General features: G+C 45.5%; 2 protein-coding genes across 2 annotated transcripts in view; one reads left to right on the forward strand and one right to left on the reverse strand.

Annotated features, from left to right (window-relative positions):
- The first annotated feature begins 1,523 nt into the window (after positions 1-1,523).
- On the forward strand, positions 1,524-24,838 carry LOC123356957 (synemin-like). The gene is made up of 4 exons (XM_045000211.1): positions 1,524-2,315; positions 10,314-10,438; positions 19,111-19,184; positions 19,793-24,838. The coding sequence occupies exons 1-4, from the start codon at positions 1,524-1,526 to the stop codon at positions 23,941-23,943; spliced, it is 5,142 nt and encodes a 1,713-aa protein (XP_044856146.1). The 3' UTR covers positions 23,944-24,838.
- LOC123356959 (tetratricopeptide repeat protein 23-like) overlaps positions 16,870-25,863 on the reverse strand; it is a 50,623-nt gene continuing 41,629 nt past the window's right edge. The window contains exon 6 of the mRNA XM_045000214.1: positions 16,870-16,979. The gene's annotated coding sequence lies outside the window, so the exon portion shown is untranslated. The remainder of the gene's footprint in view (positions 16,980-25,863) is intronic.

The raw sequence follows: 25,863 nt of genomic DNA on the forward strand, positions 1-25,863 counted from the left end.
TTAAAAATAATAAAAGAACTTACATGCCTGCTAAAAGGCTTACCAGAGGTAACCTCAATTCTAACCTCAGGCTCTGGTAGGTATCAGTCCTCCAAAACCCACAACTGGGTATTCCCAGTATTAATATTGTCTCAGATTCAAAACCAGAACCACCAGTTATACATCCTGGGCCTTTGATCTTGGTCTCATGTAACAGGTGAGCAGCTGACAATGGCAGAGCGAAGTTTCAAAAGGCTGGTTTTTTTATTTGCACACACCACCCTCGATATTCCTCAGGAAAACCATTGAACAATTTTTGGTCCAAAAGTCTGTTCGGGTCTGGCACATTGTTCAATATAGTCCTTTGAACCCCCAGGTCTCACATCTGTCACCTCTGCCCATTCCAGAAGTTACATACAATCCTGGCCCATAGTAATACATAAACCATTGATTTAATACAATGGAGCCCAACGATACTTAAACTTATTTCAGTAAGGTCTTGCAAGGGTATGGCAGGAAATTGTATCTCTGTCACATGGTCCTAAAGATGCCGAGTAGTTTGCTGTAGCAATGCAAGGTCTGATGGACTTTGATGTAAATGTGCGTACAATCATGCACACACTGCACGTACAGAATAAAATGGTTCAGGTAGGTCACTCTTCAGCTTTTTTTCAAGCTTGTGTAGAAAAATAATGGGTCTGACTCTGCACCACCTGCACTTTGAGTGGTCAGTTTGGAGCCTGATCCAATGTGCATTGATGTCCATGAAAGGACTCCTCCTGATTTCAGCAAACACTGGACCAAGCCATACACCTGTGCAAAGTGCTGCAGCAGGGAGAGGAGAACCAGACCCACTAGAAACAAAGGTTGGGAGGTTAATTAAGGATACAGGGAGGAACAGTCATTTGGGTTCCCTTAGCTCTGTATTTCCACATTTTCTAAACTTACAAAAATCATGTTAAAAGCCAGTTATTATTTAGTTTTATTATTTAAATAAATTAAACCTAGTCCGGATGCAGGAACAGGAGCGAATCCCAAACTAACCCAATATCTGATGGAAGAACAGAATTAGAGCCTATGGAGAAGCAGAAGAAAGTTTTTCACAACAGCCAGGGATGTGGCGGGCTTGGTGTCCTACCGAGAGCCTTACACTTGGATTCCAAATGATTAATTTCTCAGCTGCCTCACTGTAGGTTGGGACCCTTCCCAAAGGGATCAGGGGTTTGCCGGCTCAGCTCTTAACTCCACTTTACCCAGCTTTAAAAAACAAACCAAAATTGGGAACTGGGGAGGGGAAAAACCACCTCTCTCCGAAGCTGGACCGCGCCGGGGTGGGCGGCTCCGGCAGGGGGCGTTGGTTTGCTGCCGCGATTGGCTCCCCCAGCCCCGGAGAGCCCCAGCCCAGTGTGTGAGCCGCCGCGGTGCAGCCCTGAGTCCGGCACCGTCCTCGGCAGGGGGAACAGCGGGGGCCATGAGCTGCCGCCCGGAGCCCGCAGCCCAGTGACACCGCTGCAGGGGCGAGCGCAGCCCCGACGCCGGGCACGATGCTGCACTCCCGGGAGGAGGAGGAGGAGTGGGACGAGGAGACCCAGCTGCGGGAGCTCAACTCCCGGCTGCGGCTCTACGTGTGCCGGGTGCGGGAGCTGGAGCAGGAGAACCGACTGCTGGCCCAGGAGCTGGCCGAGCTGCAGCAGCAGGAGCTGGCCGGGCTGCGGGGCCCCCAGCAGGAGCTGGCCGAGCTGCGGGGCAGCGTGGCCGAGCTGAGCCGGGCCAAGCGGGAAGCGGAGCTGGAGCGGGACGGGCTGCGGCAGGAGCTGGGGCAGCTGGAGCTCCTGGCCGCCGAGGTGCTGCAGCTGCGGCGCCGCCTGGCGCCCGAGCTGGCCGGGCAGCGGCAGCTGCTGGAGCGGCTGTGGGGCGAGTGCGCCGCCCTGGAGGAGCTGCTGCAGGGGCTGCGGGCCGAGCACGGGCAGCTGCTGGCGCGGCAGCGGCGGGAGGCGGGCGAGGTGCGGGCGCTGCGGCTGGAGCTGGCCGCGCTGCCGCCGCCGCTGGCCGGGCTCAGCCTGGAGCAGCTGGAGGAGACCTACGAGCGGGTGCTGGGCCAGGCCTGCCGGGAGAGCCTGCTCCGCTACCAGGGCCAGCTCCGCGCGCTGCAGGAGCGGGAGGCGCGGCTGGGCCGGGAGAGCCTGGAGCAGCTGCGGGCCGAGGGCGCGCGGGGCCGCCGGCGGCTGGACGAGCTGCGGCGCCAGGGCCAGCAGCTGGGCGGCCTGGGCCAGCGGCTGGAGGAGGAGCTGCTGGCTCTGCGGGAGCTGCACGGCGCCGAGGCGGACGAGTACCAGGTGCGTGACGGCGGCCCACGCGCGGCGTGGGGGGAGGAAGGGGGACTGGGCGCCCGGCTGGCACCGCCAGCGGGGGAGGCAAGACGGGAAAGCCGCAGGCCTCCCCTTGCCCCCTCTCTTCCCCACTATCTCCCATTTCCTAGAATCTCTCCCCCCCCCCCCCAATACCCTGAGCTACTCCCCTCACTGGGTCCCAATTTTTGTGCCTTTTGCCTATGGCCAGATTTACACCTTATGCCCCCCCCAGGCACAGCCTCTTCAGCCAAACCGCCTCTCCCCGGCCCCAGGTGACCTTCATGTTGCACACAGTTCTAGAGAGAAAGGGGCCCTTGGAATGCTGGTGCCGCCAGGCATGTGCCTAATTGGAAATCCAGCCCTGCTTTCCCCTGGATTCCCTTTGGGGGGGTGTCTCCTCCCCCGTGCATCTGGCCTAACCCTTCATCCTCTTTCTGCACCACACCCTGGGATCCTCTTCCCCCCTGTCTTCCTTCTTGACTCTGTCAGCTCCTTCTGTGTCTGCCCCTCTTTTCTTTTCTTTCCTGCCCACAGTACCCAGCCCACCCCTGCTGTCTCCATGCTGTGCAATGGCCTGCTGGCCCACCCCATAACCCTGCTCCACCAGCTGCCTCCGTCCATACATCCTTCCCTACCTCTGATCCCTCACCTGTGCATCTGCTTCTGACACCCTTCCCCCCCTCTGCCTTAGCCTGTGCTACCCCTGCTCCCTGTCTCCCACCCCATTTCCCATGCACCAGCTGTTTGCACCCAACTCCTTGGCTCCCTCCTGTCGGGCACCCTCTGCCTTTCCCCAGCACCACCTCTTCTGGGTCTGCGGAGGCTGGGCGAGGAGGCAGCCAGCAGGGAGAGGAGCCTGCTGCATTAAAGGGCAGGCCTGGGAGTGGCCACTTCTGGCAGGAGGACAGAAACTCAGGGATTCCTTTTCAAAACCTGGGGTAGAGTGGGGACCTCTGGCTGGGGAAGGGGTGAGAGTGAACAGGGAGATGATGACTCTTAGCGTATCTTCGTGAGGGGTGTACCGCTCCCACTTTGCCCTGAACAGGCACACACCCAGCTGCAGAGTCAGGGTTGGGTGAGATCAAACCCAGCCGGCTAACCTGAGCCCCATTGCCAACTCGCCATAGGCACACGGGGGAACGAAGCAAGCCCTGGCAGTGGGTGAACTCAGCCGCAGCGTCATGGGATGTGGTGTTTTGGGGACAGGCATGCTGAGCACTCTTTCCAGCACGTGACAGGCGGTGCTTAAAATGGTCTAAAAACATGAATGTGTGCGTGGGGGGGTGTCTGTCACTTCTGCCTGCCCCCCCACAAGTGCCACCATCAATTCTGCCCCCTCCAGCCCCCCTCTGCTCTTCCTGCAGCTCCTGGGGTTCATCACCCCCCCTTGGCATGGTCGGAGCAGGGGGGCAACTGCAGGAGGAGCCCTTCCCCCACTTCAAGGCCTAGAGTACCAGGGAGGGATGGGAGAATCAGAGCTGCACTTCTCCACACTCTCTTCCTGTGAGGATGGTGGTGATCCTGTTAGGAGGGGAGAGTGCTGCCTACTCCTTGGAATGGAAAGCAGCCAGGAGGAGGTGCTTTTCCCTAGGCAGAGCTGAAATGTGCACCCCTCAGTAATCAAAGGCTTGAGTTGTAGAAGTTTTATTTGGTGGGTCTGTGACAGAGAGCACCTTAAAGCACTGACACCAAGTATCCGGTGATGGGAGTTGGCCCTTGGGACACGTGAAGTGAGTCCTACCATTTTCCTGCCCACCAGAGTCAGTGATGTCCTGCATTCCCCTCTTGCTAGAATAGTTCTCTACTCATGGTCATGAGCCTGAAGGATTCAGACCCCAGCGTGGTTAACTGAGCCCTCCACTTTTCTATGGCAGAGAGACTGATTACCATGGTGTTGACTGGGATGGGGTTTTTTGGGGGGGGGGGGGGGAGGATGGAATGAGACCTTAAATAGAGGTGTCTGCTCTGTGTGGACAGTAAAATGCCACTGTGTTTTACAATAGCAAATTGCCACAGTACTTCTGGCCAAGAGTTCTGGCGACCACTGTTCTGCAGTATGCCAGTTATAAAGCACCCCATGTGCATGGATAGATCAGCATATGCTGGGAAAGCAAAATATCAAAGGTTAGGGATGGAGAAGACATATTAGATCATCCAGTCCATCAATCCACTATGCAGATCAGATGCTCTAAATTTCCTCAGGGCAGCATTTCTTTTGTTCTTCATCAGACCTTTTATTAACACCCTGCTAGAGCTCTTTGTCTGTCTGCAGCCCTCGTGTTAATGATCACATTGTGTGTAAGGGCATGTCTGGCATGGGAGATTATGGAGATATTGCACATTGTGAAGGGACTAGAGTGCGGTTGCTCTGTGTCTGGATTTTAAATTGCTAGCTTGTTTGCAAGTTGCTATGAACAGAGACTGATCAATTCAAAACAAAACACAGCAAACAGCAGAGCTTTTACACTTAGTTTGAAATATTTGGGTCTTTGAGGGGTTAAGTTATTCTCCTTTTAAACACGCATTTAAATATTTTTCAAAGCAGTGGATGGAGATTTTATCTGTGAATCTCCGATTGAGTTTAATAATAGTCCTGCAACTAAAACAATGCTTTTATCAGGAGTTTCCTGTGGCTCAGGTTTTGTTTTTATTTGATATGAGTAAAAATTATATAAGCTTATATTTCCTCCAGCAAAATGTAAAAATGCCCTTATTCCTAAAGATACATTATCTTTAGAGCCTTGTTATAAACTGCTGACATTAGAAATTCATAATGGAAAAACTCATTGATCCTTAACAATAATGGGTTAAGCAGCACCATATTTCAAGAGTCATCCTTCCTTCCTCCCCGCTTATCATTTACAGCTCAGTACCAAAAGTTTTTCTCCTGCAGTTACAAGAATGGCTATATCTTTTTCCTAACTCAACCAGAAAAGGTATTTTTGTACCAGTGTCATCTCCATATTAGGGTTGCCAATTTTGACGTATTCCTGGAGGTTTCATCAATGACAATCTTTAATTCCTGGAGACTCCAGGACAATCTTGGAGGGTTGGCAAAGGTACTCCATATATGTTTACATTTAGCTGAGGATTAGTAGGGAAAGGTGACTGCAGGTATTCTGGAGAGTGAATCAACTTTACAGGATTGGCAGTACAGAGGAGAAACAGGTTAAAAATGCCAGTTAATAGAAAAATCAAAATTACCATGTGGCTCCTAGCTGTGCTGGTTTTTTAAACACAATATCTTACCTTAAAATGAGTTATGGTAAGCAACCCAAACTGCTTTAGCCCCCACAATGAAAGCACATAGCTGACATATTTGCACATACACCTAGATTATATTGAAACATCTGTAAAAGTGGCATCATGAGGGTCCGTGTTTATTGCCTCTCAGTGATACCGTGGGAGGGTGGACTTACCGCTGGCATGCCACCTTATGGCTGGGCATGGTGTAGCAGGCTTTCCTTTCCTGCCGAAGCAGCTCTAGGCCTGTGGTGGTCTGCCTCTTCTTACAGCTCGGCCCTCCACACAGGCCATTTACTTCCCCCAACCCTGCTCTGCTGGGTGCCAGTGGGTCCAACAAATACAAGTCCAGTGTCCTTACATCAGGTCTTCAGCCCCCAGCTTTGGACCCCGTTGTCCTTAAACTCTGTCGTCTCAGGACTTTAAAGAGTCCTTATATCGGGGGCTTCATGCCACCTTGCTGGTAGGGGAACCCAGGCCCTTCCTCTCCTCTAGGTTCCAGCGCCGGGACACAGTAGTGAGCAGGCAAGCGTTGTCTATTCAGACCTGCTCCCTGCTAACTCTCTGGGCTTTTTCCTCCCGCAGCAGGCATTTGCCACAGCCCCTTCCTGGACCCACTGCGTACCTGTATTCTTATCAGCCTTCACAACCTGTCTTCCCAGGCTGCACCACTTCTCAATGTTCATGGCAGGGGAGGGGCTGGCAGGGCTCCCCCCCCCCCCCCTAACAAATCCCAAATGAAAATGTAAACAAACCATTTTGTCCTCACAATTGAACTTTAATCTTTCTTAGCTTTCCCCTATGCTCTGCTTCTCAGTTCAACACCTCCTAGGGCTTTCTCCCCAGAGGTCCAGATCCTGCCATTTATCAAGGACCACCACGAGTGTCCACCCCACTGGCATCTCCTGGCCAGTTCTCTGCTTAGGAGGAGGAACCCAGGGCCAACTCTTTCCTTGGGCTTTTCCCCTCTACTCCCTTGGAGTCCTTCCCTGGCTCAGCAGGTGTCTTTCAGCTTTCTGTCCGCCACCGAACTGCCGAGAAGGGGACTGTGTAGAGTTCTTTCACTCTCTCCCCACTAGCTTATCTGGGCTTCTTCCCGGCTATGCTTCATCTTTAATGGGGTTGCCACTAGGTCTCTAATTCCCTTCCCTTAACCCTTTCAGTGCCAATGTGGGAATCTACACTCCACCATCTGTATCATGTTAAAACTGCCCCGTTTACAATTAAAGAAGATTTTTCTAGTGACCAGCTATGCAAACTCAACCTGGTTTTTCAGGCAGGAGGTGGGGAAAAGGTGATCTCTCATTCATATCTGTCATGGAAAAATTTAAAATGGGGGAAAGCAAGTATTTTAGGCTTTCTACTCTTACTCAGTTTTTTTGGACATAATTTCTTTTACATGAGAGAAGATATTTAGTTGGGCGTTTGAAGTCATGTCTAAAAACCAGTTATTAGCTGTTTGTTTATTTAAAAGTGATGTCACTCACAGATATGTTTTTTTTAAAAATATGAGTGTTTATGGTAGGAATTTCCTTTACAGCTGTTGCAGCAAGGGGATTTATTAATATTTTCCATATATTATCCACTCTTTCTGTGTGGCCATTCTTGTCTCCTCCAGCGCTGCCTATCCTCAGTAAAGCTTTCAGTGCTGATAGGTAGTAAAATGTATTTACAGTATAGTTTGGATTGGCCAAGCACTAGCCCAAATCCTGCATTGGGCCTGGTGGGCCAATGGATGGCTCAGTAGGACTCTTCTGTCTCAGGTTTCTGTGGCCCTAAAAACATGCTGTGATGATATTTATGCAGAAACTCCAATTGACTGCAGTGGCAGATTCACATACAGTGCGATAGCAGGAGTGGGCCCTATATTTTTAGAATGCAAAGAAGACCCTGGCTTTCATCCTGCTCCACTGAAGCCAACTGGACATTTGCCACCAACTTCAATAGGCTTAGGATTGGCTCCTGTATCTGTTCCATGGTGCTGTGAGCTCCAAAGGAGAGGAAAACAGCCTCTTGTTGAATTAACACAATTGAATTTAACACAAATCTCTCACGCTGAATTCCTGTACCAATTTCCAGCCAGCCAAGTGCTGGGTGTCCTCTTTTCCTTTTTCTCCCATTAAGCTGCTAAGTGGCCGTGAAGTTTGTAAAAGACGCCAGACCAAGAGTGCTGGAGACTGAAGTCCTTTCTTTATTCGCAGAACAAGTACAGCTAGACTGCCCTCATGCTGCCCATTCTCCCACTGCCCTGCTGATGTTTCTCATCCCTGACTAGACGGAACCACTGTAAGGGGTGTGAGAATTAGTCCCCTTCAGTGCTTGAGTGGACACCAGTGATTTTTCCTCTTCTCTTTATATAACTGAGCGGTGAACTTTTCCAAGTTAATCCCTTTGCTCAGACCTCTGAAAGGAGTGAGCATAATGCAAGAACACAGGTCACCTTCCAAGACGTGGATGCTGCTTCTTTACCAGCGATACCGGGAAAGACCTTTGACATTATTAGTGTGAACCCAGTTAGCTCAGCATGTATAAAGGCCAAGAAAACATAAGGCGATTTAAGGATTATTTTTGGGACTAATGTAATAACTACCCTTCCTTAAGGCTTGGTCTGCACTTGAGCTTACTTCAGTATAACTTATGTAGCTCCAGGGTGTGACTAATCCACATCCTTTAGCGATGTAAATTGCACTGACCTAAGTGCTGGTGTGGACAGGACTATGTCAGTGGGAGAGCTACTGCCTCTCGTGGAGGTGGATTTGTTATGCCAGTGGGAGAGCATTGAGCATCTTCACCAGACATCCCACAACAGTGCAGCTGCAGCACTTCTAATGTAGACTAGCCCTCAGTTTAACATGCAGATGTTCCAGCTGTCACATGCTCTGCAGTCTCAGGTGGCTATGCAGATAGTGAAGGAAGACGTAATTCCATCAAGGGATTCCAGTGACAGATCTGTTTTTCTCCAGACCATGTAATGACATCCTTGGCTATTTGCTTTTGTTACAGTTCATGGTTAGCTTAGATGTTCCTCTGACCCGCTCTGTGAGTTGGTCTCAGGGGATCCTCTCTGTGGCGTTAGGCCTTTAGTCCTCCCCTCTCTGGGGTGGAATCTTGCAATTCTCCCACTCTTAGACCTGGGCATGAGGCTAGAGTCTCTTGCATATCAACCATGATTCTGCAGCAGGCTTGACTGGATTCGAGCCCTGAAATGCTTCCCTTCCGGAGCTGTGACCAGTGTGTGAATACAGGGAGATTGAACAGCCTTTTCAAAACAAAGTATTGTTTAATTTAAACAGAAGGAATGCAGCATCAAAAGAGGAAAGGGGTATTAACACAACAAAGACTTTACTGTCTTACCTAAAATGTAGATAGGCTCAGCTTATCCAGACAGCCCCGCATCTAGAGCTGGGGGGACAGTGTGCACCCCTTCAGATTACCATATTTCAGGCGCTCAGAAAGAGGACACTGCTGCAGTTTGGGGGTGAGCTGGAGGGGGAGTAGAGTTAGGGGTGCTGGAGTGACTACCTGCGGCGGGGGAATGAACCAATCAACTGCGGATGCAGGGGAGGGACCAATCGGGAAGCGGACCAGTCTGGGCTCTTTCTGAGCTGCAGTGTCTGCTCTGCAAAAATCCTGGACATTGCCTGTTGTTTGAAAAATCCACCTGGACAGAGGACAGAGCCTCTTCAAGGGTTGACCTTTTTATCCTTCTCAAAGTCCCTTATCTGTTCCGGGCATCCTGAACCTGGCCAAACAAGTTGATGCACCCTACCCCTGTCTAATTCCACCAGGAGCAGACAGCATATAATGCTGTTGTAATTGCTATAGTCCCCCTTTGTGGAAGGTCACTAGACTGCTGTATTGGACCCAAGCCTTTGGATCACACATGCTTCCAAGCCCACTAGGTCTGGGTCGTGTCCAGGCACTATCTCTTGGTCTGGCCTCTCATGTACACTCTCGGTGTGCAGACCCCCTGTCTGGGACCTCTCGATGGGAAGATGGGACTCTGTGGTCTAGCTGCCCTCAGCCCCAAGACCAATGCTCTCCCTCAGTGAACATTCAGAATGCTGCTCAGTTAAACTTCTCAAGAGGAAAATGAGTGATCACTGGCCTATTCCCAGAGGCCAGAACTGTACCTGAAACCATCACCCATAGGTCCAAACATCCCCAGACATAGGAATCTCAAACTCATGACTTGGTCCACAAATCTGTGGTCTCCTAAAAGGTTAACAGACAGTTGCAACCAAGTCAGATACTATTCAGGTTGTCATGCTGCATCGTTCCCCATTGTATTTGAGCATTTCAAATGTGTTTAAATGGAAAGGGGCATGTGTGTTTATTCCAGTGTTGAATCTGACTTTTAATGTGCCACATTAAATTTATAATAGGGAGCTTTTTGCTTACCTGCATAGATGGTGACCTGTGTGTCTGTGGGGAGGGTGAGCGGCAGCTAGATGGGATTTTGTTTAAATATTTGAAAACAATTTAGTCAGGTGTAACTCTCGCATCCTAGCATGAATAATCTATTCCAGTAATAGTATCTCATGAACCATATGCCAGTGAAGTCTGAGAGTACATTTATTTATTTTTTTCTGTAAAGCTGAGCTGCTAGTGCATGTTGCTTTAATACTTTTTAAGATTTTTATCTTGGTGTTTGTCGTAAAACTGGAAAGTTATTATAAGCACAAGTGTGAAAGTGTAAAGTCAAATTCTTCAAAACTAATAGGAAGTGTTTCTGTTTAGAGGATAATTGATGCCCTAGAAGAAGAAAAACAATTCCTGACTATGTCAATCATGGATTACCTAAAGGACTACAATGAACTAATGCAGGTGAAAGTGGGACTCAGCCTTGAAGTTGAAACTTACAGGTAAGGATTATAACTGCAGTGGGTAGTACCATCAGGAGATGTTTTTAAATTACTCATTACAAGTCAGACCCGTGAACTACACTGGCCTTTTCCATCTTTAGGGTGTAGTGGTGCATCAGCTGTTTAAAAGGAAGACACTTGCCCTTAAACTCTCCATGTTTCTTCTCCTCCCAGTGCACTTGCATAATTCCCATTAGAGTGGGGTCTCTGGACTTCTGGGTTCAGTTCTCAGCTTGCTATTGGCTTACTGTGTGATCTGGGTCAAGCAACTTAACCTCCCAAAGCCTGAGTCCTCTCATCTGTGTAAAAGAGAAATAATAGCTATGTTGTAGGAGTGTTGAGGCATAATATTTGTAAAGTCCTTTAATAGCTTCAGATAGAAGATCATGTAAAAGTGTAACGTTATTGTAACTATTGTTGTTCTTCATTAATAATGTTAATAGGTATTACCCACATGCAGACTGCAGACGGAGATTAGAACCTTTGATGTAGCACTTAAGTCCAGCCATTTTAACTAATAGTAATTACGTCTACAGTTTATAGAACAGCATGTTACTGAAGCCATACAACCCTTTGAATCCTGGAATTCTAAAAGCTTGCTACTTATTTTGCAGTAAAGTTCTTGGTGCTAAAGGACTATGCTTGATTACTATGATGCTAAAAGCCAAGTGAATGTAATTGTTCTTACCATATTTGAATATATGCAAGTATTAGCTGAAGGCTCAGCATCTGTCAGACTGTAATTGATAAGTCATAAGGCAGTGTGGATCTTCCACCTGGCAAGTCATAGTGCCAGCATTCAATGTTCAGATGGTTACAGGGTTTGGGTGTGCTGCTTACTGTACTTTTTTTGTCTCTACCACACTGATTTAAGGCATTGTTTCAAATACACGTTCTGTTTCTTTTGCCAAAGAAGGAAATGGAATAAAGAAGTTAACAGAAAACTCCATTTTCTAAACCAGTGATACTCAGACTGAGGTTTAGGAGCCGCAAATGGCTCTTTTAATGTGTCGCTTGTGGCTCTTTGTAGCACATGATATTAAAACATGGTGTGATTTAATTATTAACCAATCTAAGCTATTAACCATTCAGAATGCTTTTATATATATAGTAAATGAAACAATGAATTCACATGACTGTGGCTTTTTTGGGTAATGTTGATCACTAATTTGGCTCCTGAACCACAGAAGTCTGAGTATCACTGTTCTAAACCTTACTTTGCACCATCCTGGGCTTTGTTAAGGAAACACATGCTCAGGCCAAGTCTGAGTAGTGAACAGCCATTCTGCTAATAAATCCTCTTTACCTGTGAATCTTTCTAGTCAGTCACTAGTTGAGCAATTGAAAAGCCAGAGCAATTTTGAAATCTCAAGATCATAAGTTGTTAATTGACACACGGCACATACTGGTTCAGAAGGGGGGAAAAAAGTTGATGGATAGCAGACAGATAACATTTTTATGGTAAAGATTTTGAGTTTTTCCGCTATTAACACTTTATTTTCAATAAAGTTGGCGATGAAACTTATTCTTTACAATTTGTATTGATTTTTAAATTCAGAAGACAACAATTCTTATTGAGTGAACCAAATAACCTGCAAAAGTTTAATATGTCTGGCTGCTATCTTATCCTCATGAATCCATAGATTTGTTTATATTGTGTATTAATGTTTGACACACACAGAATGTGTAGTTACAACATTGCTTGATAAGTACTGCTACTACTGTCCTTAAATATTGTGTAATGTTGCTGTGAACTATTAAGCAGCTGAGTTTGTCCAGAAAGTGGTGGGTGAAGTGATCCATACATGTTTGTTAATTCAGAGACAGTTATTTAGTAGAAAGAGCACAGAAGTTACTGTTACTGATCTAATCCCAGCTCTGACACCGACTTCATCTGTTGCTTTGGGCTCATGATCTAATCTTTCTGCCTCAGTTTATGCATCTGCTAAATGGGGTAATAATACCTTCATCTCGGTACAAAAGACCCAGAGATGCTGTGACAATTAACATTCACACAGGACTGTGCATGATGCTGCCCAGATATCTAGGTGCTTTGACACATGCTTAGTTAGTAAGTGAACAGGCAGTGTTGCAGCTCTGTAAAAGTCAACTGCGAACTCATTAAATCTCGGAGCCTCTCCAGAAGTCATATCATGATTACCTCTAGTGTTGTTGGCTTGTGTACGGATTTGCAGTCCTCAGGGAGTAGGAAGCAGCTTGGCATTGCCTGGAAGGTTTTTATTGTCCATTGAGGTTGCTGCCTTAGCCTATAGAGACTTGAGAAATATTCTTTAATAGCTTGTGATTCTCTGTACCTCTGTCTGTCACCGTCTCTGTCTTGCTGGGACAGACTTCAGCATTTAAATTTACAGCTTCCTGTTGAAAGAAACCGTGTTTGGTTGAGGCCAGAGATAAACTTCCAGTTTATCGAAAAGCAGGTCTGTTTTATCGCTGTAAAGAGAGTTCCTTTAAAATCTCAGGAGGGGGAAAAATTACTATTTTGGCAATTCCATGTTTCACACAAACAAAACCACCACCCTTCACTGGGGATTTAATCCCCTCCCCTAGTGGATGATCTTTATTCATTCCATTGAGGAAGGAAGATAACTTGGTTCCACTGAATCAACTGTTGTATAAGACTGCTCTGGACTCCTGGTCTTCTGTTATTATTAAACTAGTTCCTGTAGTAATCCTCTGTACCCAGAGGCGGCTCCAGGCACCAGCACGCCAAACGCGTGCTTGGAGCGGCAAGCCACGGGGGGCGCTCTGCCGGTCGCCGTGAGGCGGCAGGCAGGTTGCCTTCGGCGGCTTGCCTGCGGAGGGTCCGCTGGTCCCGCGGCTTCGGCGGACCTCCCGCAGGTGTGCCGCTGAATCTGTGGGACCGGGGACCTCCCGCAGGCAAGCCGCCGAAGGCAGCCTGCCTGCCGTGCTTGGGGCGGCAAAATACCTAGAGCCGCCTCTGTCTGTGCCTGTGATAACCAGGGTATGTGATGTCAGCTTCTTCTCATTCTCACAGAGGAAATCAGCTCCTATCCTTTATTTAGGTACATCCAAAGGCCCCTATAAAGACCCATGCTCATAATTCTGAGATTTCTATTGTGAAGATTCAGTGATTGCCGTGAGACATCCTGTCCTGTTGGCATTATGGACTAAGCACATGGTGTTTGGTTTACTTCCCTCTCCTTCATCCCACACAGCCCAGAGTGTCTCTGTGTCTCCCACTCTGTATTTTTTTTTGGCTTTGTTTTACAACTCCTAGAGCTAGCGTCGCTAAGTAAGGATGAGAGAGTATTTCCACTGGAGCTAGTCATGGCCACTTCTGCATTGGCTGGCCAAAAGGATCACGTTGCAAGGAACTCCCTTCCCCAAGGACCAAGCATACTTCCTTTCCAACGCTGCCAACCCTTCCTGCTCTTATGAATGGGACCGGTTCTGGCAATGGAACTTTTGTTGCATGGCAGCGTGAAGTTCTACACATGGCCATTTTCATTCCCATTCTTTATCTGCAAAGGCTGAAATAAATATTTTCCTAGTGTTGCACCACATGGTTCCGTGCTGCTGAGATCCTACAAAAGCCAAAGTAGATTAGACTGTGTAATAGTCTCCAAAGGGAAGTGGTGGAAGACACATCACTTGAGATACTTAAAACTGGATTGAACAAAATTCTGGGCGGCCGACTGTTAGGAACCATCTTTCACTGGGCAGTGGGGCATTGTTGCAGCATCATCTTGCCTGGATCCTCATCAGGTACCCCGTGTCTCAGTTTCACTTTACAGGTTCTCTCTGGTTGGTAGGATCGTTTGGTGACTTAGGGACTTTGGGCCTTCAGCTAAAGGAAAAGTCCTCCACTTCCAGGGCAAATGGAAGGACAACTAAATAGTAAACAAGCCCTTTGCCATCATGGGTCATAGCCCTCTGCCTAAGGTATGCATTATCATCCTGTGGCCCCCTTCAGTTGCCAGGAGCTCCTTCTCCCTTACATTGGGAGCTGACCAATGTCTCTGCTTCTGGGCTTAGTAGCCCTTCTGCCTTCCACCAGCTTTGTTCCTGTCACCACCACTTCCAGGTCTCACCCAGTCCTCTCTCTACTCCAGGCTTAGAGACCCAATACACTGAAGCAGCTACTTGCTACCAAGACCAGTCCACCCTGCTTCCTCGTTTCCAGGGCCACTTCCTACTTCAGCCAGACCTCCTTCTTGGTCCCATCTCAGGAGCCCTCCACCGAGCCCTTCCAGATTCATTCCCTGATTTCCCCTTCTGCAGGGAACCACTGCCAATTATTTATGTTACCACCAAACATGTTGCTCCTGCCAGCTCCCTCATTTACTGAGGGTGTTCTGTCTCTCATATATCCAAGCAGGCCTGGCGAGCATTCAGTCACCCGATCTTCTTCACATGATCCCTGTCCTCCAATCCCATGATTTAGGAGGAAAACCAGGCTCAGTGGAACTGAGCCTGAACTCTCTTTAAAGGGCTTACTCAACCTGTGACAGGCCTAGCATATGTATGTCAGTGTTCTCAACCATTTCCAGATAATCTCCCTTTTGTTGCAACGGAAAAATGTCCACATCCCCCACAGCCTGGGAGTTTCAGGACCCCCTCCCATCTAGCACTGAAGAAAGGGAGAGTGGCCAGGACCTCCTGGACCTGATTGCAACCCATCCCTCTCTGGGGTTCTTGATCCCCTAGTTGAGAACCCATGGAAGAAATGACCAAAGAGGTCTTTTTTGTACATGACTGATTTTGTGGTAAGGCTTGTGCTGCAGATCATCACAATTGCGCACATCTTATTATTTTTGGTACCTTCTCCCTCCTGTCCCACCCCACTTGTGTGTCTCATCCACCTGTTCTCTCTTGTCTTTTAGACTGTAAGTTCTTTGGGGCAGAGCCTGTCATGTTCTATGTGATTTTACTTCACCTAGCACAATGGAACCCCACCCTGGTTAGCCTCTAGGTGCTAACACACAATAAGTGTTAAATACTGACAATAATAATCGGGGATGAGTTAAAGATTCAGTATTAATTTCCTGACTCTCTTGGTAATAATTTATCTTAGACGTACTGTTATGTTAGTGGCGTGGATTTCTGCATTCAGGGTATGACTTCAGGGAAGTATCTGCACAATTACTTTATAAGGGAGGATTTCTTGGAGGAGCATTTTTCATTGTTATTTGTATTATGGTCGTACATAGAGGCCACAACTGAGATGAGGGCCCCAATCTTCTAGGAGCTGTACAAACACATAGTAAGAGGTGGTCCTTGTCCCAAAGAGCTTCCCGTCTAAATAGATACGACGAACAAAGAGGAAACTGAAGAATCGAGAGGTGAAGTTACTTGTTCAAGATTACACAGCAAATCGTTGGAAGAGCCAGGAATAGAAGCCAGAGTTCCTATTCTCAGGCTTGTGCTGTATCCACTAGACTATGCTGTTCCTTACTAATTTACTATCTTAAAGTGTAAAAACAATTTTAATATTTGCATTGCATTAAAGTCAGTGGAACTATATCATAAGCCAAATCCCACAGAAATACTGAGTCGCAGTCCAGTTTTGCTGGGGTTTTCTCTTTATTTTCATGTAATAGCGCGTTTTTAGAAGTAATGTTTTCAGATCCAGCTTGTCTCTGTGTGCTGTTGCCATTTGCCATATACAGTGTACTTCTTGGAACTTATTTTTAGTGACTTCATATGTTGCTCCAGCAACTGAACTGTTGTTTTAACAGCAGCCAAAAATCCCTAGTCATACTATCCACATTCCTAGTTTCCATCGTCACAGTTAATACTTTCAGTGCCTGCACTGTCCGATCTTTCAAACTTTTCTGTAGCATTGGCAGTGCCATCCATAGTGCCTAATGAGAGGAGCAATTTGAGCAATTTTCTTTGCACTTACAGGCTAGAAGAGATCAGATGTTTGGTATTTGGAGGTTTCCCCAGATTAGGAAAAACTAGCCATGACCTTTTATTTTGATTTAACTGATTGAGCTTGACCTGGGCCTCATCTCAAGGGTTGAATTTGACTAGCTTAAATATATTAACCCATGTCTACACTAGGGAAAAGTTTGTGGTTAGCAACCACATGTTAACAAACCCTGACCTAACCTTGCCCTTTTCTTAATCTGTACAAATACATGGTTGCAAAGAAAACCTTACAAAAGTGAACTGTCAACTGATGTAGTGTTGTCCTCCTGAATGTGCAGAAAGGCAGAGGTAAAAACTTACCCATTCATCTCACTGGTTAAGTCTGAAACCTAAAGATGATATTTTAAGTGTAAACATTATCCATTTCACTGATGATGGCAGAAGCAGCCAGCTAATGTGTTTATGAAACTTTCTTCCACTCCCTCCAGGAGTTCAAAGCCTCAATTATCAAGAACCTCCAGCTTCAACCCAACAACTTCTATGATGTAGTTACAGCTTATCAGTGCAAAACATTTGGCATTTCCAAAACGGAATGAGGACGCAGTATAACATAATACTTAGTCCTGCCTTGAGTGCAGGGGACTGGACTAGATCGCCTCTCGAGGTCCCTTCCAGTTCTGTGATTCTATGAACATGAATAAAACAGACTATAAGAAACAAGGGTTACTGTACTGTGATTACATTGTTCAATTTGATATTTAAATAAAGCTACCACAGAATTTCCAGTCTGCTGCATCAGAGTGCTGCAGAATTTAGGTCTAATTTTTGGGGAGGTATATAATTGGGGAAAATGGCATCAGTTAATAAAGAACAGAAAGAGAAACTTATTTCACAGCAGGCAGTATAGGAGTGTGTTGGTGGTGCAGGGGAAAAAACAGCAACCTTGGAATGACGTAGGAAAAACCTGCACATAGATCAGGGGTCAGCAGCCTTTGGCACACGGCTCGCCAGGGTAAGCAAACATCCCTCGGCCCGCGCCGCTTCCCACCGCCCTCATTGGCCTGGAACAGCGAACCAGGGCCAGTGGGAGCCACGATCGGCCAAACCTGCGAATGCAGCCGGTAAAAAAACCAGCCCAGCCCATATGCCAAAGGTTGCCGACCCCTGACATAGATGTTTTAGATTTACTAGAAATTCTCCTGTCCTTATTTATTTGGCCACCATTTCTAAAAAAGTCTAGTAGCGCACGAGATGCAGCCTTACTGCATGCATTTTGCAGATGATATAGAGATGGCAACAATCTTGCACTGGCAGAGAGAGTAGGGTGGTTGTTGTTTCCCCCACCCCCAATTTCTGTGCTGATTCTAGAGAGCACCTTTGGGGCCCTGTGAGCATCCTTCCTCAGGAAAAACATTTGATGATGAAATGTGTGTAACTCAGCATTCCTAATGGAAGATAATTGCTCCTTAAAAATGTATTGAATCTCAGCTATGTTAATTTCAATGGGACTTGTTCCCTAGGGCGTTTGCCACAGGTGCGTAAAGGAAAAAACTCAGGGTAGCACAACATGCAGGGATAGGCAGAGTTTGTGTCTGATTGTCAGACTGCCAGTCAGAATGAGCAAAATATTGGGATGAACAGTGGCCAGTGCGTCTCTATATGCTGCATACGAGGTATACTCTACAGCAGTGTTTCCCAAACTTGGGACACCGCTTGTGTAGAGAGAGCCCCTGGTGGGCCGGGCCAGTTTGTTTACCTGCCGTGTCCGCAGGTTCTGCCGATTGAGGCTCCCACTGGCTGCGGTTCACTGTTCCAGGCCAATGGGAGCTGCTGGAAGTGATGGTCAGTACGTCCCTCGGCCCGTGCCACTTCCAGCAGCCCCCATTGGCCTGGAGCAGCGAACTGCGGCCAGTGGGAACCGCGATCGGCCAGACCTGCGGGCGTGGCAGGTAAACAAACCGGCCTGGCCTGCCAGGGGCTTTCCCTGCACAAGCGGTGCCCCAAGTTTGGGAAACACTGCTCTACAGTATGTACCCAGGCATGGTGGCCAGGTGAAAAAATTCTATGCTCTTATTCTCTAAGACAACGTTTTAAGTTCAGTCTAGTATTCTCAATGAAGCCAGCTAAAGGCTTGGTCCCTAAGGACAGCTGTGTTTGTCACTAATATAGGGGATGTAGTCTGGCAGATTCTGCAGTCTACTGGTGTCCTGAGGATAGGCAGCAAGTGAAAGTGATAGATGCAGATGTTCAACAACAGATAGCTGTGACTTTTTCCCCTGGTTTTTTTTTTTTTGCTTCTGGTATAAGCCCTTTATTGAGAAACCAAACAAAATTTGTATTCTCATTGTTTCTGGTAAACAGCTGTTGAGCTAACACATATAGCTGGGCTGAAGAGCTTTTACAGGGATAAAGCTTACAGCCACCTGGTTTCCTAAAACCATGCAAGTTATTTTAGACACTGGGGAGGGATTGCCAAAAAGAGCGAGAACAGAATGCTGAGAAATGGAGGGGAAAGATGAATCGGCAAGATAACTATCGCCATAAAAAGTGACCCAAACCTTTTTTGCAAAATATATCGTGCTGATTTCAACTTGATGATTTTACTTCATTATCTGTGCATTACTGAGAATAATTTCCCTCTCTAGTCTATTTAGAACTCTGTTTTCCTTAGTATCGGTCAGTATGTTTGAAAGTGGAAGTAATACTCCTTTCTCCTGTTCATTTGTGATAGTGCTTTGCCACCAGATTTCTAAAGTATATTATAACTATTCTTTCTCTTTCTTTTAATCAAATGTATTTGCATGTGTGTGTTACAGAACTTTACTAGAAGGGGAGAGCAGCCAGTGGATTATTACATGGATTGATCAGCAGGGGAGAAAAATACCACAAGGTAAAAAAGCGAACATTAAACTTAGACCTCTAAATGTAGGTTTTAGTCACTGTTTTATATTTTTTTTCCAATGAGTCTGTCAGTTTCGTGCAGTATATTTTTAGCTGTCGAGCAAAAAATGAACTCTGTGAGCTGTTTCTGAGAATCAGCTCTCCTGGGAACCACAGCGGGGAAAGGAGCATAACATCAGGCCACCGGGGGGCCCCACGCCAGCAGCTCCTCCGGAGTGGCTGTACCACCTCCAGCCCCGTCCTCAGCCCAGTCCTCTGGCAGGGCTGCTATACAGATGGAGGAGACCCTGCATGGAAGGACTGGGGGAGGTACAGCTGTGCTGGAGGAGCTGCTGGCCGTTCTGCTTCTCCTGTGTCTTTTCAGTATGCCGTACCAGCTATAAATACCTTGCTGGTAAGGCGTACCCTACCGCCCTATTTGTACTGCTGCTGGTATGCTTGAAAGTGAATTGACATTATTTCTTCATAAATTATTTTAACATTATATTAAGATGATATCTAGATTATTGCTTGTCACTGTTATTGTACGTAGATTATTTTTATATTTTACATACAAGACAGTATTTTAATTTTTGTTTATCTATGCTCTTCTTGCAGGTGTCAGAAATGCATCTTATGACTACACTAATAGTTACTCTGCATACCGAGAAGAAAATAAAAAGAAAAGCTTTCCGATTATCAAGAGTGCTGACATTAGACATAAAACACCAGTAACAAATATTCGCAGCTTTGTACTTTATTCAACTCCGACAAGGCGTGGTGGACCACGGACAACAGATAGTGAAAAAGTTTTAAGGAAAGATATTCTTAGTTCAGAATATCATCCATCAACCACTATTGAAAAGGATGCCACTTATGAAAGAACTATGAAGGACCATAGAGAGTTCAAAACCTTTACTCCATCATATAGTCTTTGGGGAGACACTGAAATTCATCGAAAAACATTTCCTGAAAGAAAGAGAACAGAAGCTACAACTACTTCGGCAATTTCTTTTTCAAAAGAATTGACAAGTGTTCAAAGTTCAAACAAAGACCACAAAATTGACACAAGGTCAGGTGTTTCTGAAAGTACAAGAACAAAGCCAGATAATTTTACTAAATTTCCATCTTATGAGCTGAATTCCAATTTTAAACAAACCAAATATGAACAAACCCTAGATGACACTCGTGCTATATTGAAAGAAAAAACAAAAGGAGACAAACCAGTTAAAGAGGGGAAAAGTGGCTTGTTAGAAGAAAAAGATAAGCAACCAGTCAATGAGGAAAGAAATATTGTCCTGGAGAAAAAGGAAATGGATGATAAACCCACTAGAGCAGAAAGAAGTGTTAATTTTGGAAAGAAGACTGAGGTAAAACCAGAAAAGAAAACACATATAATGGAAGAAGTGATTATTAATGATAACAAAAAGATTTTTTCAGGAGTCAGGAGTAAGGAAGATAGCACTGCTAAAGAGGAAAAAAATGTTACATGGGAAGAACAAACCAGAGTACATAAATCAGCCAGAGAGGGAGAATTTTTTCTCCCTGATGCAAAGATTAAAGAAGATGAATTAACCAAAAGGAATACAAATGTGTTCTTGGAATCAAGAAGCAAAGAGGCTGTTGAGATACCCATCAGTGTTGAAATGTATACTCCAGACAAAATATTGCAGAACAGTAACACAGAAATAACATTTCAAGGCTTTAAAACCTCTGTAGGAAGAGAGACAGATGAACATACAATTAAACCTGTTGAAATTCTCAGTGTGAATGTTTCAGAAAAAGAACCCAATTTGGAAGATGAACATGGAATTAGTGACAAAAGTAGCCCTAGAATGGGTACTTTGTCAACAGAAAACATAGCAGAAACTATTGTCGCTGATATTCTTAAAAGTTTTGTTCAATCTTCTGGTTCAGAAACAACTCCACATACAAAAGTAAACTACCTTGAAAAGAAAAAACAGGATGATGAGAAAGAGACCACTGAGATCACAGTACAGTCTCAAGTTCAAGAAGAAATATCGATTTCTGATGAAGTTGATCTAGGAAGTCTGTTAAACAAGGATGGCAAAGTGGTTCTGGAAGATGCTATGGGAATTCCATCCAAAGATGTGATAGAAGATATAATAAATGTTGGCCTGAAAGGAAGGGACCGTATCGGCAAAGTGTCTGTTAATGTTGAGATTGTTGAGGAGCCACTAGAATCTGCAACTGATGAAAGGAGTGAATTTTCAACACCATTTGAAGTAGAGGAAGTAGAGGATACATCACCTGGCATAGAGCAGCATTATGGCGATGAGGGGAAGCAGAACATCACAGCTACAGCTGAAGATTTTAAAAAGAAAAAACAATCCAGTGAGATCCTCACCCATGTGGAAGAAGTAACCGAGGCAGACGACTCAATTGATGAACAAAGATATTTTGTATCTACTCCAGATGATCACCCTTTGGCTCATGGAAAAGATGATGACTCAGTGTATGGGCAAATTCACATAGAAGAAGAATCGACAATTAAATATTCTTGGCAAGATGAATTTTTGCGAGGCACACAAAGAAGAAAAGATGATAGCATGAGCTCACCAGAACAAACGTATCAGGTGGTGGGAGAGGAAGCAAGTGCCTATGTTTTAAATGAGGAACATCCAAAAGGTGAAGCATCACATGCAGAATCCATTGTTATTGAAAAAGAGATTAAAATACCACATGAATTTCAGGCCTCAATAAAGGGGCTTTTATTGAAAGAAACCAAGGACCCTAAACAACAATTGAAAGAGGCATTGGAACAACTGGAGGGGAGTCTTCCAGAAAGTGTGAAAGAGGAACTAGCTGCATTAACGAAAGAAAATCATGCTGACTCCAGTAGCCTGGCAGTTGACATCAAAAAAGTTGAGCAAACCAACGAAGATGGTTTGGTGACAATTGTGGCTGAAGTCAATCTGACCCAGACCCTTGACACTGATCAGTTTGATATTGCACAGCTTGGTGGCGTCATCACAAGTGAGATTGAGAAGGTGTCACCCAAGTCCCCAAAACAAGAGGGCTTTGATGAACATAACGACCCAGAGTTGGAAAGACGGACCGATGGTAAAAGCAGCATAGAAACAGACATTTCTCCATCGAGTAATAAATCCACTTCTTGGGCTAGCCAAGGGGTTTACAGCTCATCCAGTGTAAGAAGCAAGGATGGCATGGAATATCATTCCACCGAACAAGTTATTCGTGAAGGTCCAGTTTCAGAAGCTGTAGAATTTGGTAATGCAGAAGAAGTCTCTCAGTCACAGGTATCAACTGATATTAACAAATCTATCAGGCATATTAAAATAGGTCCAACAGAAATTCGGAGAACTGAGCAGGTCATATATGAAGGACCCATTTCTGAAACTCTGGAACTTGGTGGTAGGGGAGATCTTGTTCAGACAGAAGGATCATTGGATACTGGTAGATCTGTGAAGCTTTTTAAAATGGGTCCTAAGGAAATTCAAACCACTGAAGAAATCATTTATAAAGGGCCTGTTACTAAAACTGTAGCTGTAGATGAATCTGAAAATCTTGCTCAGCCACAGTTTTCAGCTGATATTAATAGGTCCATGAGGCATATCACATTAGGTTCACAGCAAATTACTGAAGGTATCATTTTCAAAGGGCCCATTTCAGACTCTTTAGAGCTCAGTAGCTCAGGGGATCTCTCTCATACAGAAGGATCAACGGATACCAACAGATCAATAAGGCACATTAGATTAAGTCCAAAAGAAATTCACACAGAACAAATAATATTTGAAGGGCCCATTTCTGGAAATGTTGAGCTCAGCGGCACAGGAGATCTTTCTCAAACAGGAAGTTCAATAAGGCACATTAAATTAGGACAAAAAGAGATTAATTCAGCTGAGAAAATCACATATGGAGGGCCTCTTTCTGAAAAAGCAGAGCTTGGTAGTGTGGAAGACAGCTCTCAGATGGAGCATAGGTCAGATACTAATGCATCTATCAGGCATATTAAATTAGGTCCCAAAGAATTTATGACAACTGAGCAAATCATCTACCAGGGGCCCATTTCTGAACATCTGGAGTTCAGTGAATCAGGAGACAATTTTCATTCAGAAGGGTCAATAAAGCACATTACATTAGGTCAAAAGCAAATTAAAACTACTGAACAAGTCGTATATCAAGGCTCCATTTCTGAATCTCCAGAGATCAGCAGTGCAGGAGGAAGCCTTTTGGAGAGTGAAGGAAACTCAGATATCAATAGATCCATCAGGCTCATTAAATTGAGTCCCACAGAAACTCATACAGAGCAAATCATCTTTAAAGGACCCATTTCTGAAACAATGGGTGATCATTTTCAGACAGAAGGGTCATCAGAGAGCAGCCGATCTATAAGGCATATTAAATTAGGACCCCAGGAAACATCTTTTACTTTTCAAATGGATGTAACTAATGTGGCAGGAGTGCCTGTGGTGGAAGGGAGAACACAAGCAGCTACAGTCACTGTATCAAATAGGAAGGAGCCTGATGTCAGACAGTCACAGGTTGTGGTTGAAAGTGACCAGAAGGACACTGACAGTGAAAGTACCAAAGAAGCAAGTGTTTTTCCTGATGCTTCCCAGGCTCATGGTGAACAAGTAACAGAGAAGTCAGCATTTGAAAAAACTGTACAACTGCAAAGACTTGTAGACCAAAGGTCAGTGATTTCTGATGAAAAGAAAATTGCCCTTGTGTATCTAGACAAAGAAGAAGAGGGGGAAGAAGATAATGATGGACACTGGTTCTGAAAGGACGTTTTAATATAACCTTGCTTATCAGCTTGTTTATCACAGAGATTTTTGACTGCCGTCTTTTTAAAAGGAACTGTCCCACTACTACACCAACATTGGACTGACAATTTTAAATCCAAGCCTCAATATATCCACCATCCTTCCCCCTAATTTGTGAAAGCTCTTTGAGGGAGGCCTACCTCTATTGCAAATTCTTTTTTCACTGACCTATTTCCAGTTGCTTCAAATTTCTTCAGTCTCCAGGACATGAAGTTTCTGCTGGAGATTTTTTCAGGATTTTTTTTTTTTTAATATTGAGCTAATCCACAAGTGAGAGTCTGAACTGGATTTTTCTATCAACTTTTGAACACTGTGTTGTGCTGGGATTCTTAATTCAGCACTTCTGTTTAGATTTCAAAGTATTAACCACAGGCAAAATGAGTAACAATAACTCTATTAGAAGAGTATTAGATTAAGGCATGCGGGCAATTGATTTTAAGTTCCACTCCCATGTGCTCATGTGCAATAAATAATAGTAAAATCTTAGGAAAAATTAAATCATTACAACTATGAAGTCAAACTCTTTCTAAGCAAACCATGCATAGCAAAAATTTATGGTAACCTTTGTTACCTTTACAGTTAGAACCAGATACTAAAAAGAAAAGCAGTAAGACTACATCAGTCATATTGTTTTCAGGAAAATGTTTGGTTGGCCTTTACAAAGCGTAATGTTTTGAATATTTTTAAAGAGAATCAGTAGGCAAATGGATAAAAACCATAGGCTAAATCCTAGTTACATTGAAAACAGTGGTAAAATCCCTCCAACTTCCCTGACTCTATATCAGGGATCGGCAACCTTCGGTACATGGCCCGTCAGGGAAAGCCCCTGGCAAGCCGGACCAGTTTGTTTACCTGCCTTGTCCTCAGGTTTGGCCGCTCGTGGCTCCTACTGGCTGCTGTTCACCGTCCCAGGCCAATGGGGGCTGCCGGAAGGGCGGCCAGCACATCCCTCGGCCCACACAGCTTCCCGCAGCCCCCATTGGCCTGGAGCAGTGAACCGCGTCCAGTGGGAGCCACGATCGGCCGAACCTGTGGATGCGGCAGGTAAACAAACTGGCCCGGCCCGCCAGGGTAAGCACCCTGGCGAGCCGCGTGCCAAAGGTTGCTGATCCCTACTCTACATAGTGATATGTGAAATGACTAATCTCAGTATATAGTACTGTTCTGATGTTAGGTATTGCAAATGCCTAAGGAGAGTGTGATGGCATATACCATATGGTATAATGCCTTGGCACTGTGGGATTAGCTCAAGTGTGGTTCTTCTCTGACAAGTGACTGAAAAAATGGCATTGATGGCTTCCATGTTCATTGTGTCTCAGTTTCCAGATCAACCTTTTTCTGTTTAAAAAGATGTTTTTTTCTAACTGTATATTCAACCTAGGATCTGAAAGTCACTCCTCTGGGTTCTTTGTGACTTCTTCTCATCAGTAATAGATTTTCTCGGGCCACACTCTTCAGTTACAGCACTTGAAATGCCATTGTTTTTATTGGGTTTGCTCAAGTGTGTAACCAAGGAGCATATTTCAGTTCTGCAATTAGAACTGAGTTAATTCTTTGGTGCCCAATCAAGAATAGCATCCAGCTCATTCTCCGGTAGCTGTACTAGCCCTGCAGTGCTAACAGGAGCAAAAAGAGGAACAAACATTTATTGTTGACACTAAAAGAAGATCTGACTCTGGGTATGCCTACTCAGCGAAAGCTGTGCAAGGGCTAACCTTGAGCTAGCTTGGATCCTGCTAGCCTGTTAACATAACAGTAGTGGGCTTCAGCACGGACTAGCAAGGTGAGTATCTACCCAGGGTCTCTGCTGAACTTGTAGTTCCTGTGCTGAAGTCTATGCTGTGCTCTCTTCATTGCTATTGTTACCTGTGCTAGCCG

This window comes from Mauremys mutica, unplaced genomic scaffold (assembly GCF_020497125.1).
Source record: "Mauremys mutica isolate MM-2020 ecotype Southern unplaced genomic scaffold, ASM2049712v1 000090F_np12_subseq_1:148583_obj, whole genome shotgun sequence".
NCBI classification, from domain to species: domain Eukaryota; kingdom Metazoa; phylum Chordata; order Testudines; family Geoemydidae; genus Mauremys; species Mauremys mutica.

What these genes read in the sequence shown, in the direction of transcription:
- LOC123356957 (XM_045000211.1), top strand. Translation starts at nt 1,524, where the DNA reads ATGCTGCACTCCCGGGAGGAGGAGGAGGAGTGGGACGAGGAGACCCAG. An exon ending in CCGAGGCGGACGAGTACCAG is followed by an intron (nt 2,316 to 10,313) that starts GTGCGTGACGGC and finishes GTTTCTGTTTAG; the next exon opens with AGGATAATTGATGCCCTAGA. An exon ending in GGGGAGAAAAATACCACAAG is followed by an intron (nt 19,185 to 19,792) that starts GTAAAAAAGCGA and finishes CTCTTCTTGCAG; the next exon opens with GTGTCAGAAATGCATCTTAT.